Raw genomic sequence first — 12129 nt, 5'->3', positions numbered from 1 at the left:
TTTTCTCTGTCTCATGCTAGATACCTGTTTCCATCAAGCTCCAGGGACTGTTTGAACTCCATGTCTTCTTTGGAAGTCATGTTGATTAGCTTATTGCCAGTAGAAGCCTATTATCCTGCCCTCTGAGATGAAAGCTGGTGGTGTATGTTTCACATTCCAGTTCATCCCTTGGAAAAAGCTGTACCATCAGTACCTGGTGAAGGAAGACATGGCTCTGCGCAGGGTTGAACAGGTCTTACAGGATTTTGCCATAACAGATCAACGTAAAGAGTGTATCTTGGAGCTCATCAGGTGAGTCTGCTTCAGCACTTTGTAGCTGTATATCCTCCCATTTTATCCTTATGAACTGCCAGGACATAAATGGTGCTGCTTCCTGCAGAGTGACCACACTGGAGTGAGTGAGACTCTACTTAATCATCCATTTCAGCATCCTTTCCACTTACATTTTGTGATCTGTCACTTCACCACCTGATCAGCCAAGGTCTCAAAGAGGCTCAGCATATCCTTGTTTTAGCTAAAATGCAAATATTTCATGGAGACTGTAAGATTTGTGCTCCTCTTCCTGGTCCCTCCCATCTACTGAGAGGCATGGTTTTTTTTTTCTTGGAGCACTACTGACTATCTGCCAGAGCTCAGCAGTAAGCCCGACTTGGGTCCCTGATACAAACAAGTGTTCTGTTCAGATATCTGTAGACTAGAGAACAATTTTGTATGGCAGTTAAACGGTACAAGAAGAGTCAAATTGGATTAAGAGCAACATGAATCTATCTTCTGGAAGGAGAGTTTGAGACAGTGAGAAGGAACTTTCAGATTAACAGCTGGCTGCGATGAGGTATTTACATATACATCCATGTAACAGAACTGTCAAGTGCTTGGCTACATGGCTTTAGGTACAAAAACAGGTTGGAAGTACAAGTTTCTTAGCTGTAGATGTCTCTGTTCATTGCAGGGGAGTTGAACTAGGTGACCTTTAAAGGTCCCTTCCAACTCAACCAATTCTATGATTCGTTCAAATCCTGCATTATTTAATGCCCAGGGGTATCCAAAGTGATAGCAGGTATTCCTCAGGACCTATAGCATACCATCTTGGTTTGTGAGACAGCACAAGATGCTAAATGGCACTTAGCAGCTGTGTTTAGGGGGTTGGGCTTAGCCCTGGCATTGAAGGAAAGTGAAAATGAAACTCCTGGACTTCAGGACTGCAGACTTTGACCTCTTCAAAGGTCTGCTTGAAAGGGCCCATAATATAAGGCCCTAGAAGGAGGAAGGTTGCAGGAAAGCTGGTTAATATTCAAGGACAACCTCCTCCAAGCTCCAGAGTGATGCATTCCAGTGGATAGGAAGACATGCACAAATGCCAGCAAGCATACGTGGATTAAAAAGTAGCTCCTGGCCACACACAAACATAAAAAAAAAAAAAAGAAACATGGGGGCAGGGCTGGGTAGCCTGGGAGTAACAGAGAGATGTTATCCAAGCTTCCAGAGTGAGATTAGGAAAGCCAAAGCCCAGCTGTAATTGAACCTGATCAGGGATGTCAAAGACAACAAGAAGGGTTTTTGTGAGTACATCAGTGACAGGATAAAGAGTGGGGAAAACACAAGCTCAGTGCTGAATGAGATGGGGAAGCTGGTGATGGGGAACTTGATGATCCTTGATGTCCCTTCCAACTCAAGCCATTCTATGATTTTTCAGGCATGATAACCAAGAAGGTCATCAGGAGTAGTCTGCATGGATTTACCAAGGGATGTGGGTGCTTTTTGATGTGCTTACTTGATAAGACTTATGTACAAATGCTTTCTGTTCCCCTTCCATGCAGGTTTGTCTCTGCCATTCCCACCAGCAGGCACGTAGATCCCAGTGCAGTCCTCAAGTGTTTGAAGTGTCACCACCTCTTCTCAAGGGCTGAAGTCTGCATCACAAGCAAACTGCCAGACTTACAGAGCAAGACAGGGGTAGGTTCAATAGTCATTCCTCTCCTTCACCCCGCAGTTGTTGGTGCTTTAAGGTTAGATCTGCCCTCCCACATCCAGAAGTTTTCCTTTTGAAGCTTTACTCTGTACTGTTCAAGGGGACGGAATGGAATTTAACTGTTCGTTGTGGCATTAGGGTTATTTCACTTTGACTAAAGACTCAAAGCTTTTTGCTCAGTCTTCCTTCTTGTTCCCAGCCTGAGAAAATGTGGGCCATCATCACAGCTATGGTGCTTTTCTCTGATGGTGTCCGTGACATCCAAAGGCTGATGGCATGCCTGCAGAGACCCTGCTCTTCCCTCTCTCTTGTGGATGTGACTGAGACACTTTACTGCATTGCCACACTGCTGTATGCCATGAGGGAGAAGAACATTGCTATCACTAACAGGTAAGGAATGGAGAAATGCCCTTTTCAAGATGTGGCAATGTGTAATGTACAAATCAGTGTTCATGGGCAGTTCTGTTCCGTTGGCTGGGGCTCTGCAGTTCCTTGGTGCATGCAGTTTCTCAGGGAAACTGAGGATGAAGTAAGGATTAAGAACACACATTCATATAGGAAGACTGGAAAGGAGCTGCACTGGAAAACAAATCAGTAGCTAGAAGGAGGACAGTTTTGTAAGCTGCTATCTGCAAGTCTGAACGCAGAAGAGGAGTTCGTTCTTTTTTTTTATTCAACCATGGGCCATGGTCTTCAGGAAGGATAGGCAAGAAAGAAGGGGTGGTGGTGTGGCTCTGTATGTTAGGGAGTGTTTTGATGTTACTGAGCTTGTGGCTGGGGATGATAAGGTTGAATCCCTATGGGTAAAGATCAGGGGAAGGGCTGACAAGGCAGATGTATTGGTGGGTGTCTGCTATAGACCGCCGAACCAGGATGAGGAGACAGATGAGGTGTTCTATGAGCAGCTGGCAGAAGCTGCGAGGTCGCCAGCCCTTGTCCTCATGGGGGACTTCAACTTCCCTGACATATGCTGGGAATTCAACGCAGCGCAGAAGAAGCAGTCTAGGAGGTTTCTGGAGTGTATAGAGGATAACTTTCTGATGCAGCTGGTGAGAGAGCCTACGAGAGGAGCTGCCCCGCTAGACCTGCTGTTCACAAACAGAGAAGGTCTGGTGGAAGATGTGGAGGTTGGGGGCTGTCTTGGACAGAGTGACCATGAGATGGTAGAGTACTCGATTCTTGGTGGAGCCAGGAGGAAGAACAGCAAAACTGTTACCTTGGACTTCCGGAGGGCGGACTTTGAACTGTTTAGAAGACTAGTAGGGGGAGTCCCCTGGGATTCAGTCTTAGAGGGTAAAGGGGTCCAAGACAACTGGTTGCTCTTCAAGAAGGTAGTCTTACAGGCGCAGGAGCGGGCTGTCCCCCTGAGCTGCAAAATGAGCCGGCGGGGAAGGAGACCGGCGTGGATGAATAAGCAACTATTCTTGAAGCTCCGGGAGAAAAAGAGAATCTACCTCCTGTGGAAGAAGGGACGGGCAACTCAGAAAGAATACAGAGAAGTTGTTAAGATATGCAGGGAGAAAATCAGAAAGGCGAAAGCCCAGCTCGAGCTCGACCTGGCCACTGGAATAAAAAGAAACAAGAAATCCTTTTACAAATATATCAACAGTAAGAGGAGGACTAAGGAGAATCTCCATTCTTTACTGGATGAAGCCGGGAATGTGACTACTGAGGATAAAGAAAAGGCAGAGGTCCTGAATGCCTTCTTTACGTCTGTCTTTAAAGGTCAGACCAGTTATCCTCAGGATATTCCACTTTTCGACCAGGTGGTCTCGGCTGGAGACCAGACTAAACCACCCATGATTCAGAAGGAAACGGTCAGAGACCTTCTACTCCAACTGGACTGTCACAAGTCCATGGGGCCGGATGAGATTCACCCGAGAGTGCTGAGGGAACTGGCGGAGGTGATAGCCGAGCCGCTTTCCATCATCTATCAGCGCTCCTTGTTGACTGGTGAGGTACCAGAAGACTGGAGGCTTGCCAATGTGACTCCCATCTACAAGAAGGGCTGTAAGGAGGACCCGGGGAACTACAGGCCTGTTAGCCTGACCTCGGTGCCAGGGAAGGTTATGGAGCAGATTGTCTTGAGGGAGATCACGCGGCAAGTGCGGGACAACTGGAGCATCAGGTCTAGCCAGCATGGGTTCACGAAGGGTAGGTCCTGCTTGACCAACCTGATCTCCTTCTATGATCTAGTGATCCGCCTGGTGGATGAGGGAAAGGCTGTTGATGTAGTCTACCTAGACTTCAGCAAGGCCTTTGACACTGTCTCCCACAGTATTCTCCTGCAGAAGCTGGCAGCCCGTGGCTTGGACAGGTACACTCTTGGCTGGGTAAGGAACTGGCTGGAGGGTCGAGCCCAGAGAGTGGTGGTCAATGGAGCTAAATCCAGCTGGCGACCGGTCACGAGTGGTGTTCCCCAGGGGTCGGTGCTGGGGCCTGTCCTTTTCAATATTTTTATTGATGACCTGGATGAGGGCATTGAGTGCACCCTCAGTAAGTTTGCAGATGACACCAAGTTGGCTGGAAGTGTCGATCTGCCTGGGGGTAGCGAGGCCCTACAGAGAGATCTGGACAGGCTGGAGAGCTGGGCTGAAGCCAATGGGATGAGGTTTAATAAGACCAAATGCCGGGTCCTACACTTTGGCCACAGCAACCCCAGGCAACGCTACAGGCTTGGGGTGGAATGGCTTGAAGACTGTGTAGAGGAAATGGACCTGGGGGTGTTGGTTGACGCTCGGCTAAACATGAGCCAGCAGTGTGCCCGGGTGGCCAAGAAGGCCAATGGCATTCTGGCTTGTATCAGAAGCAGTGTGACCAGCAGGAGTAGGGAAGTAATTGTTCCCCTGTACTCAGCTCTGGTGAGGCCGCACCTTGAGTATTGTGTCCAGTTCTGGGCCCCTCACTGCAAGAAAGACATTGAGGCCCTGGAGCGTGTTCAAAGAAGGGCAACAAAGCTGGTGAGGGGTCTGGAGCACAGGCCTTATGAGGAGCGGCTGAGGGAGCTGGGATTGTTCAGTCTGGAGAAGAGGAGGCTCAGGGGAGACCTTATTGCTCTCTATAACTACCTGAAGGGAGGTTGTAGCGAGCTGGGGGTCGGCCTCTTCTCTCGTGTAACTGGTGATAGGACTAGAGGGAATGGTTTCAAGCTTCGCCAGGGAAGATTCAGGCTGGATATTAGGAAATACTACTTCTCTGAAAGGGTGGTCAGGCACTGGAATGGGCTGCCCAGGGAGGTGGTGGAGTCACCGACCCTGGAGGTGTTCAAAGAACGTTTGGATGTTGTGTTGAGGGATATGGTTTAATGAGAACCATTGGTGACAGGTGGATGGTTGGACTGGATGATCTTATAGGTCTTTTCCAACCTTAGTGATTCTGTGATTCTGTGATTCTGTGATATGCTACCAAGCAGAGAAGTCAAGGTGCTCATTTGGCCTGTCAGTGACAGCTAATTGCTGGCTAAGATAATTAACTTGGGTAAAAGTCTGCTGAAGATGTGGCAGGCAGAGGCTGTCATTTACACGTGGTCAAAGTCACCCTTGCCCCATCTCCTTAGAGCACATGAGCAGAAATATGAATGACCACCTCTCTTCAGCCACTGTCTCTTCAAACCACACAAGATTTATGATTTAGCTCATAGGGATTTAAATAGCCTCCTAGGAACTGTCTTGTACCTATTTACAGCTCCTAGAGCAGCCAGTGAGTCTGAGCATGCAGTTAATTTAAAGCCATGGAGTTGTTTTGCTCCTCTCTTTGCCCTAACAAAGCACTGTGAAGCACTGTCAGGGCTAACACACTTGTGTGAAATGGCAGTTACTGGAACTGATTCACTTCACCCAAACTAACCCCAGATTCTGTTTCAATCTGCCCCACACTCTGTTACTGATAGCAGTTTGGGAGAACACAAGGATCCTGTGGACTCTGATCCCAGGTCATGTTTGCATGGCAGGCACAAAATTTTGCAAAGCCAAAGCAGAAATAAGGCAGAGGCCACAAACAGAGCTGCTTCTGTGGTGCCTTTGTGGTCACTTTTCAAGGTATAATGAGCTGCACTTTGAAATACCAATATTGCCCCTAGAGCTCACAAGGCATTCAAGATGTTGCTGTCTTCCAGGTGGTTGCAGAAGTTTAATCTGTTACTGATGATTCCTTAATGATAGATTCCCTCTCTTTTCCTTCCTGCCAGGATCCATTACAATATTTTCTACTGCTTGTATCTGATGGAAAATGCTTCTGTGACTGCACCACAGATGGTAGAAGAGGGAATGCCATCTTCACGCTGCAGGCAGGATTTCTGGTCCAGGTAATGACACTACAGGTGATCCAGGCAGTGTGCAGTGAGCCCTGGATGCAGAACAAACATCTCATAGCAAAGCCTGGTTGACAAGACTCCGAGATTCATAAGGATTACCACAAAACCTTATTCTGCTTCTTGCCACCTTCTGCTTGAATTCTTAGGGAAAAGCCTTAAATCTGTAAAAATTAAGTTAACTGAATTTAGAAGTCTTTGTTCTGTGTGTTGGCAGAACACAGTGCTGGCTACTGAAATACTGCAGAGCCTAAATCACTCGTAAATATACTCCCAAATCACAGCTCTACCTGTGGATAAGATGCTTTGGAGGGGGGGGGGGGTGCTGCTTTAATTTTAACAGTCAGTTCCACTAGAAATGCAGGTTGCAGCCATCCAAAATGAGGGCTGACATGCTGGTAATTATTTGGTAGTGCAGGTGACATGGAGGTTCATCTGTGAATACAGCTCTTCTTTTCTGAAGTCTGTTTGGTGACTGTTATATATTAACTGTTATACATACAGTTGCTGTGAATTGTCACTATATGGTAGCTTGCTTCCAAGAAAGGAAGAGCAGTTAAGGGTAACATACTTTTGTGGCCTTTAGAGAGCTAGGCTTGATTCCCTTTCTGTTGGGTTGAGTCACTTAGCCTCCTTGTCCTCATCCACAGTAATGCTTTCATCCTTCACAGAGGTCTAGAAAAGGTAAATCCAATAAAATCACTCATGATCTGTTGTACGACAGTGATAGAGACCATAATGGAAACAAAATTGAAGGCAAACAAGTGATGGGTTTAATTGCTTCTTGGTTTCCCAGACTTTTTGTTCTACTCCTTCCTTTTTAAGCATATTTTTTTCTAAGCAGAAATTTGCTTCTTTAATAGAAAATAAATCCTGAAAGCAGCCAGGTGCTGAAATGTCAAGGATATCTGGAGAAGCCTTTATACTTTTCCACATCCTGTGGGGGAGCAGAGCTGGTTTATGCTGTGGGCTGATGACAAATTTCAGACCTTTATGAATAAAACAACTGCACTCCAGCAGGAAGTGCTGAATGCGTTTCTGAACATTAATCACAACTCTCAGCTTCCATGTGAGGCAGAGATCATTGATGTTCTGCACTGAGGAATCTGAGAGCAATTTAAGATACGTGCTCTCAGAAGCAAGAAGACACGTCAAACTCTAAGATGCTGTTTGCTTTTAGTGAGCCTAAGCCAAGAAAGCATGGCTGAGTGCCCCTGAGAGGATCTTTTCCTATACAACCTTTTGCAAGGTTTACTTTTTGTTTTTCCTCTCTCCAGTCTTATTCTGTGGAAGGTACTGCCTTTTTGCACAATTATTAGCTTCCCCCAGTGCCAACCTCCTGCTTATAGGATGGGATAAATCATTTGTGGGTTTCCTTCTGCTATTAGATTTATCTATGTGGGACAATGTTTATTCTTAATTCCTTTTACTTATTTAGGGTTTGTTTTTTTTTCCTTTTTTAGTAATTTGTCTGAAGTGAAACTGACCCATGAACAGCAAAGGATTTTGAATCACAAAATTGAGCGTGGTCAAATAGTGAAAATTATGGCATTTGCAGGTAAGAGCAGCAACACAAACCAAGAGATCTTCTGCTCTCACTCTCTGTACTGAAAAGGAACATCGTATAAAACCAAGAAAGTATATTTAAGAGGTGAGGAAAAAGTAAATTACACAGAATCACAGAATGGCCAGGGTTGGAAGGGACCTCAAGGGTCATGAATCTCCAACTCCCCTGCTACACACAGGGCCACCAACCTCCCCATTTAATACTAGACCATTAGAGTCACCTTGCCTTGGAACTGGCTTTCAGAAGTACACAAGTAGACTCTTTTCTCTACACCGCAGAACTTTGGTAGTAGAGCTATTTTTCATAGGCATTCTGGCCAAAAAAAAATAGCCATTACAATGCAAGTCAATGTCCTGCAGCTTTCAGATAACTTTCACAGTGCTTCCTTCCAACCTAATTTTGCCAGTCAGCAGCAGAGTGAATTCAACAGGACACTGGCATGTTGACAGTTGCTTCAATGAAGTGAGAAGGGTGTACACTTCTTACTGGGGCCATTTTGGAAGGTTGCAGGCAGGCCAACCTGTGTAGTGAGAGCTCACCATAAAACTAGCAGAGGCTGAGATGGGATGAACTCATTTGGATTCCATGATTCTGTGATAAAACTGAGGCTAATTAGGAGCTATGAGAAGAGAAACACTGCCAAAGCTTCAAGATGCTCAGACATCAGTGCTTTTACTATATAAGATCATTTCTCTAAACACTGTAAAGTCTAAGAATCTTCCCTATCAATTAATTTTGCAATTTCTGTAAACATTTAGCATTTCCTTTCACCTGCAGAGGGTTTTCCTTTATGGAGGCTCAGAGGCAATGGATGTTGTCTGCCAAGGGACGTGCTGTGCCAAGCAGTATGGTGGTGGTTTCCTGTGTCTCTACAAAATCACTGTGTTCAAATGACAAAAATGGGGATGTTCACAAACTCTTGACAGGTTACATGTAACCACAGCCAGATAGAGTGGAAAAAGAGCCTGACAAACTTGTTGCCCTTCTCCAAATGTGTGAATGGGGATCGTTGCCAAAGCATTTAAATTAAATTAAATTATATGAAATTAATGTCATGATGCTGCAGCAGAAAAGCTTTATCTTTCTGCATCTGTGTTGCATGTAGAAGATCTTGGAAGCCTCAGAATTTTCTTTAGGGGATCCAGCAGAGTATCAGTGTCACATTCACGTGCAAAACATGGATGAAATATGCTTTGGTACCGTTCCTTTCATGTTCTGGGCTGCATCACTAATAGGAATCATGAATCATTCAGAGGAGCAGTCATTTGCCAAGCTGCCTCTCAAGGGAACCAGTATCTCCATGTGTGTTCAGGCTTCTAGAATACTGGAAAGCAAAAATGGTTATTTTTCAGAGCTTTTGGGCTGCAGAGTGTAATTTTTCAAAGTTACTATGCTCTATGGCTTCTGATTTCATTTAAGTCAGTGTATAAATCCCCATTAGCTGCAAATAGCCCTGCTATGTGGTTAGTATGGGAAGGTAATTGTGAAACCATAAAATGGCTTGGGTTGGAAGGGACCTCAAGGATCATCAAGTTCCAGCCTCCCCACCACCAATGCAGGGCCACCAATCTCCCCACTTAATACCAGACCAGGCTGCCCAGAGCCCCATCCAACCTGGCCTTGAACACCTCCAGGGCATCCACAACCTCTCTGAGCAGCTGTTCCAGCACCTCACCACTCTCATAGTAAAGAATTTCCCCCTGATATCCAACCTGAATCTTCCCTCCTTCAACTTAAAACCAATTCCCCTTGTCCTGTTATTATCTACCCTGTGCTGTCTACTCTGTAATGCTAACAGAAGGTGTGCAGGTTCATTCATTCTTAACAATAGTTTTTGTGTAACTCTGTTCTTCAGGTACAGGAAAGACTTCAACATTGGTGAAGTATGCAGAGAAGTTTGCTGACCTCAGTTTCCTGTACGTGACATTTAATAAAGCTGTTGCAGAGAGGGGCAGGCTGGTCTTCCCCAGGAATGTTACATGCAAGACTTTTCACTCATTAGCATTTGGAAGCGTTGGCAAACGGTGAGTAGGAATTTTTGATTCCCTATGTGGGAGAAGAGAAGAGGTGGCAGGAAAGGAAGATCTGAACTCAAGGAGGTTAAAATGATAGGGGAGACAATTGATTTCTTTCATCTGCTTCAAGTCAGACTGATTCATAGAACCATAGAATGGCATGGATTGAAAAGCACCACGATGATTATCTAGTTTCAACCCTCCTGCTATATGCAGGGTCACCAACCACCAGACCAGGCTGCTCAGAGCCACATCCAGCCTGACCTAGAATGCCTTCAGGGATGGGGCATCCACAACCTCCTTGGGCAACCTGTTCCAGTGCCTCACCACCCTCTGTATGAAAATTTACTGTGATTTACTGTTTCCAAAGTCTCTCAGGTGGGATGGATCAGTGGTTTTAGCCCCCATGTGAGCCTGAGGAAACAGATTTATTTCCCTGTCAGTCCCATAGCTGTTTCGAGGCTGTTCATCTTGCTTATGTTTGTAGCCAAGGAGCACTTCACAGGGAGATAGAAAGCCACTGAGAATGGATTTTCCCTCTTTCTGGCTTTATTTGCTCACTTTGCACTCCAGTGGCTCTAAACTTTGCTTTCCTTTAGCAGAGGAGGGTTTTTCATAGCCTGAGTTGTACTAATAATTCAGTTTCCACCATTACCAGCAATTATGTTGGTAAATCTACACTGCAGACAGAGGGGAAAATGAGCCACAACACAGAAGAGGAGGGGAATCCTCTTGCTTTGTTCTGAGAACACTCTGTAGTTGTAGAGGTAAATGATGGGAATAACTCTCTGCCTTGACATTCTGTCTATAAAAATATGTAAAATGAATGAGTCTGTGGTTCCATTAGGAATATACTGAGGATAAGTAGGCACAGGTTTTTAAGGTGTTCCGTTAGCAGGTCAAAATAGGGTACATTAAATAGCTTCTGTGAGCGTTAATGTGCATCACGAGCTAGCTTTTCCAGTAAGATTTTGGTGTGTGTTTCAACATCTCTTAATTTTTATGGCACAGATATAAAGAGAGAGGCAAACTGAACTTCTCAAAGCTCTCGGCGTACTCTGTGAGTTTTCTCATCCAGAACCGTGGGGGACAATCTGTCTACATCAGAGGGAAAACAGTCTCACAGACCCTTGAAAACTTTTTTGCCTCTTCAGATGAGGAGATATGTGAAGAGCACACACCTATTTGGTTCAAAAACACCCATGGAGAGAGAAAACTTGTCAGCCCAGAAGAAAAGAGAGTGAGTACCCATGTTGAAAGAAGAGTTGGGCTCCAAGGTTTAGAATCATAGAATGGCCTGGGTTGAAAAGGACCATAATGATCATCTAGTTTCAACCCCCTGCTATGTGCAGGGTTGCCAACCACCAGACCAGGCTGTCCAGAGCCACATCCAGCCTGGCCTTAATGTCTCCAGGGATGGGGCATCCACAGCCTCGTTGGGCAACCTGTTCCAGTGTGTCACCACTCCCTGTGTGAAAAACTTCTTCCTAATATCTAACCTAAACCTCTCCTGTCTTAGTTTAAAACCATTCCCCCTTGCATATTTCTGCAAGAGCTGTAGACTGTGGGCTGTAGTCATCCCATATTTCATTGTTCACAAGCTTTCATGCTTCAGAACTGACTGTCAAAAAGTGTTTTTCCTCTGGTGCCAAATCCAAAGGAACTGGTGTCTGATCGCTTGCACAGCTGGTATCTAGAGAGTAGATTGACATCTCTTGCTGCTCATTGCAAATGTCTCTTCCCTACAAGGGAAGAGATTGGCATACATTTGTATCAGTGCCTGAGCAGCGGCGTGATATGACATGTGAGCACAAGAAACATTTCATTTACCATTTTGATAAGTAAAGCCAAACCCAAACATTCTAATCTGGACTACAAACATATATCAACAACCCTTAAAGATCTGACATTGCAGACAATGGGCTGAAGTTGTGAAGATAAAGCTTTCTGCTCTGCGTTGATCGTTTGTGATCAGGTCCAGCCCAGATGGCAGAATTCCAGTCTGCATTTCAATTCAGAAGTTGTCTGGAAAGAGGAAGGGAATTTAGAAGGAATACTGCAAGCTCGTGATTGGCTTTTACCAGCTGCTCTACCATTCCGAGTATTACTGTGCATGGACTCTTTTTCTGCTCAAAACAATCTCTCCACACCCTTCTGTTTTCTCTTTCTAGATCAATGTGGAAGAAGCAAAAGAGATCTGGCACAACATGAAGAAGCTGGATGGAGATGTAGAGAGGAAATACAAGATCACCTGTGATGGTAAGAGTGT

General features: G+C 45.3%; 1 protein-coding gene across 8 annotated transcripts in view; it reads left to right on the top strand.

Moving 5' to 3' along the window:
* Window positions 1–12129, top strand: part of FBH1 (F-box DNA helicase 1) — a 29558-nt gene that overhangs the window by 4423 nt on the left and 13006 nt on the right. For all 8 annotated transcript variants that reach the window (XR_016462520.1, XM_090132827.1, XM_090132895.1 and 5 more), the window contains 8 exons: window positions 161–291; window positions 1818–1953; window positions 2169–2359; window positions 6156–6272; window positions 7742–7836; window positions 9701–9869; window positions 10872–11100; window positions 12032–12119. Coding sequence is in view for 7 of the 8 variants with exons in the window: in XM_090132827.1 (XP_089988953.1) it covers window positions 161–291; window positions 1818–1953; window positions 2169–2359; window positions 6156–6272; window positions 7742–7836; window positions 9701–9869; window positions 10872–11100; window positions 12032–12119 (1156 nt within the window). In the remaining variant the exon portion in view is untranslated. The remainder of the gene's footprint in view (window positions 1–160; window positions 292–1817; window positions 1954–2168; window positions 2360–6155; window positions 6273–7741; window positions 7837–9700; window positions 9870–10871; window positions 11101–12031; window positions 12120–12129) is intronic.

Source organism: Phasianus colchicus, chromosome 1 (assembly GCF_987193195.1).
Source record: "Phasianus colchicus chromosome 1, bPhaCol1.hap1.1, whole genome shotgun sequence".
Lineage (NCBI taxonomy): Eukaryota > Metazoa > Chordata > Aves > Galliformes > Phasianidae > Phasianus > Phasianus colchicus.
This window is presented reverse-complemented; position numbering and strand designations above follow the sequence as displayed.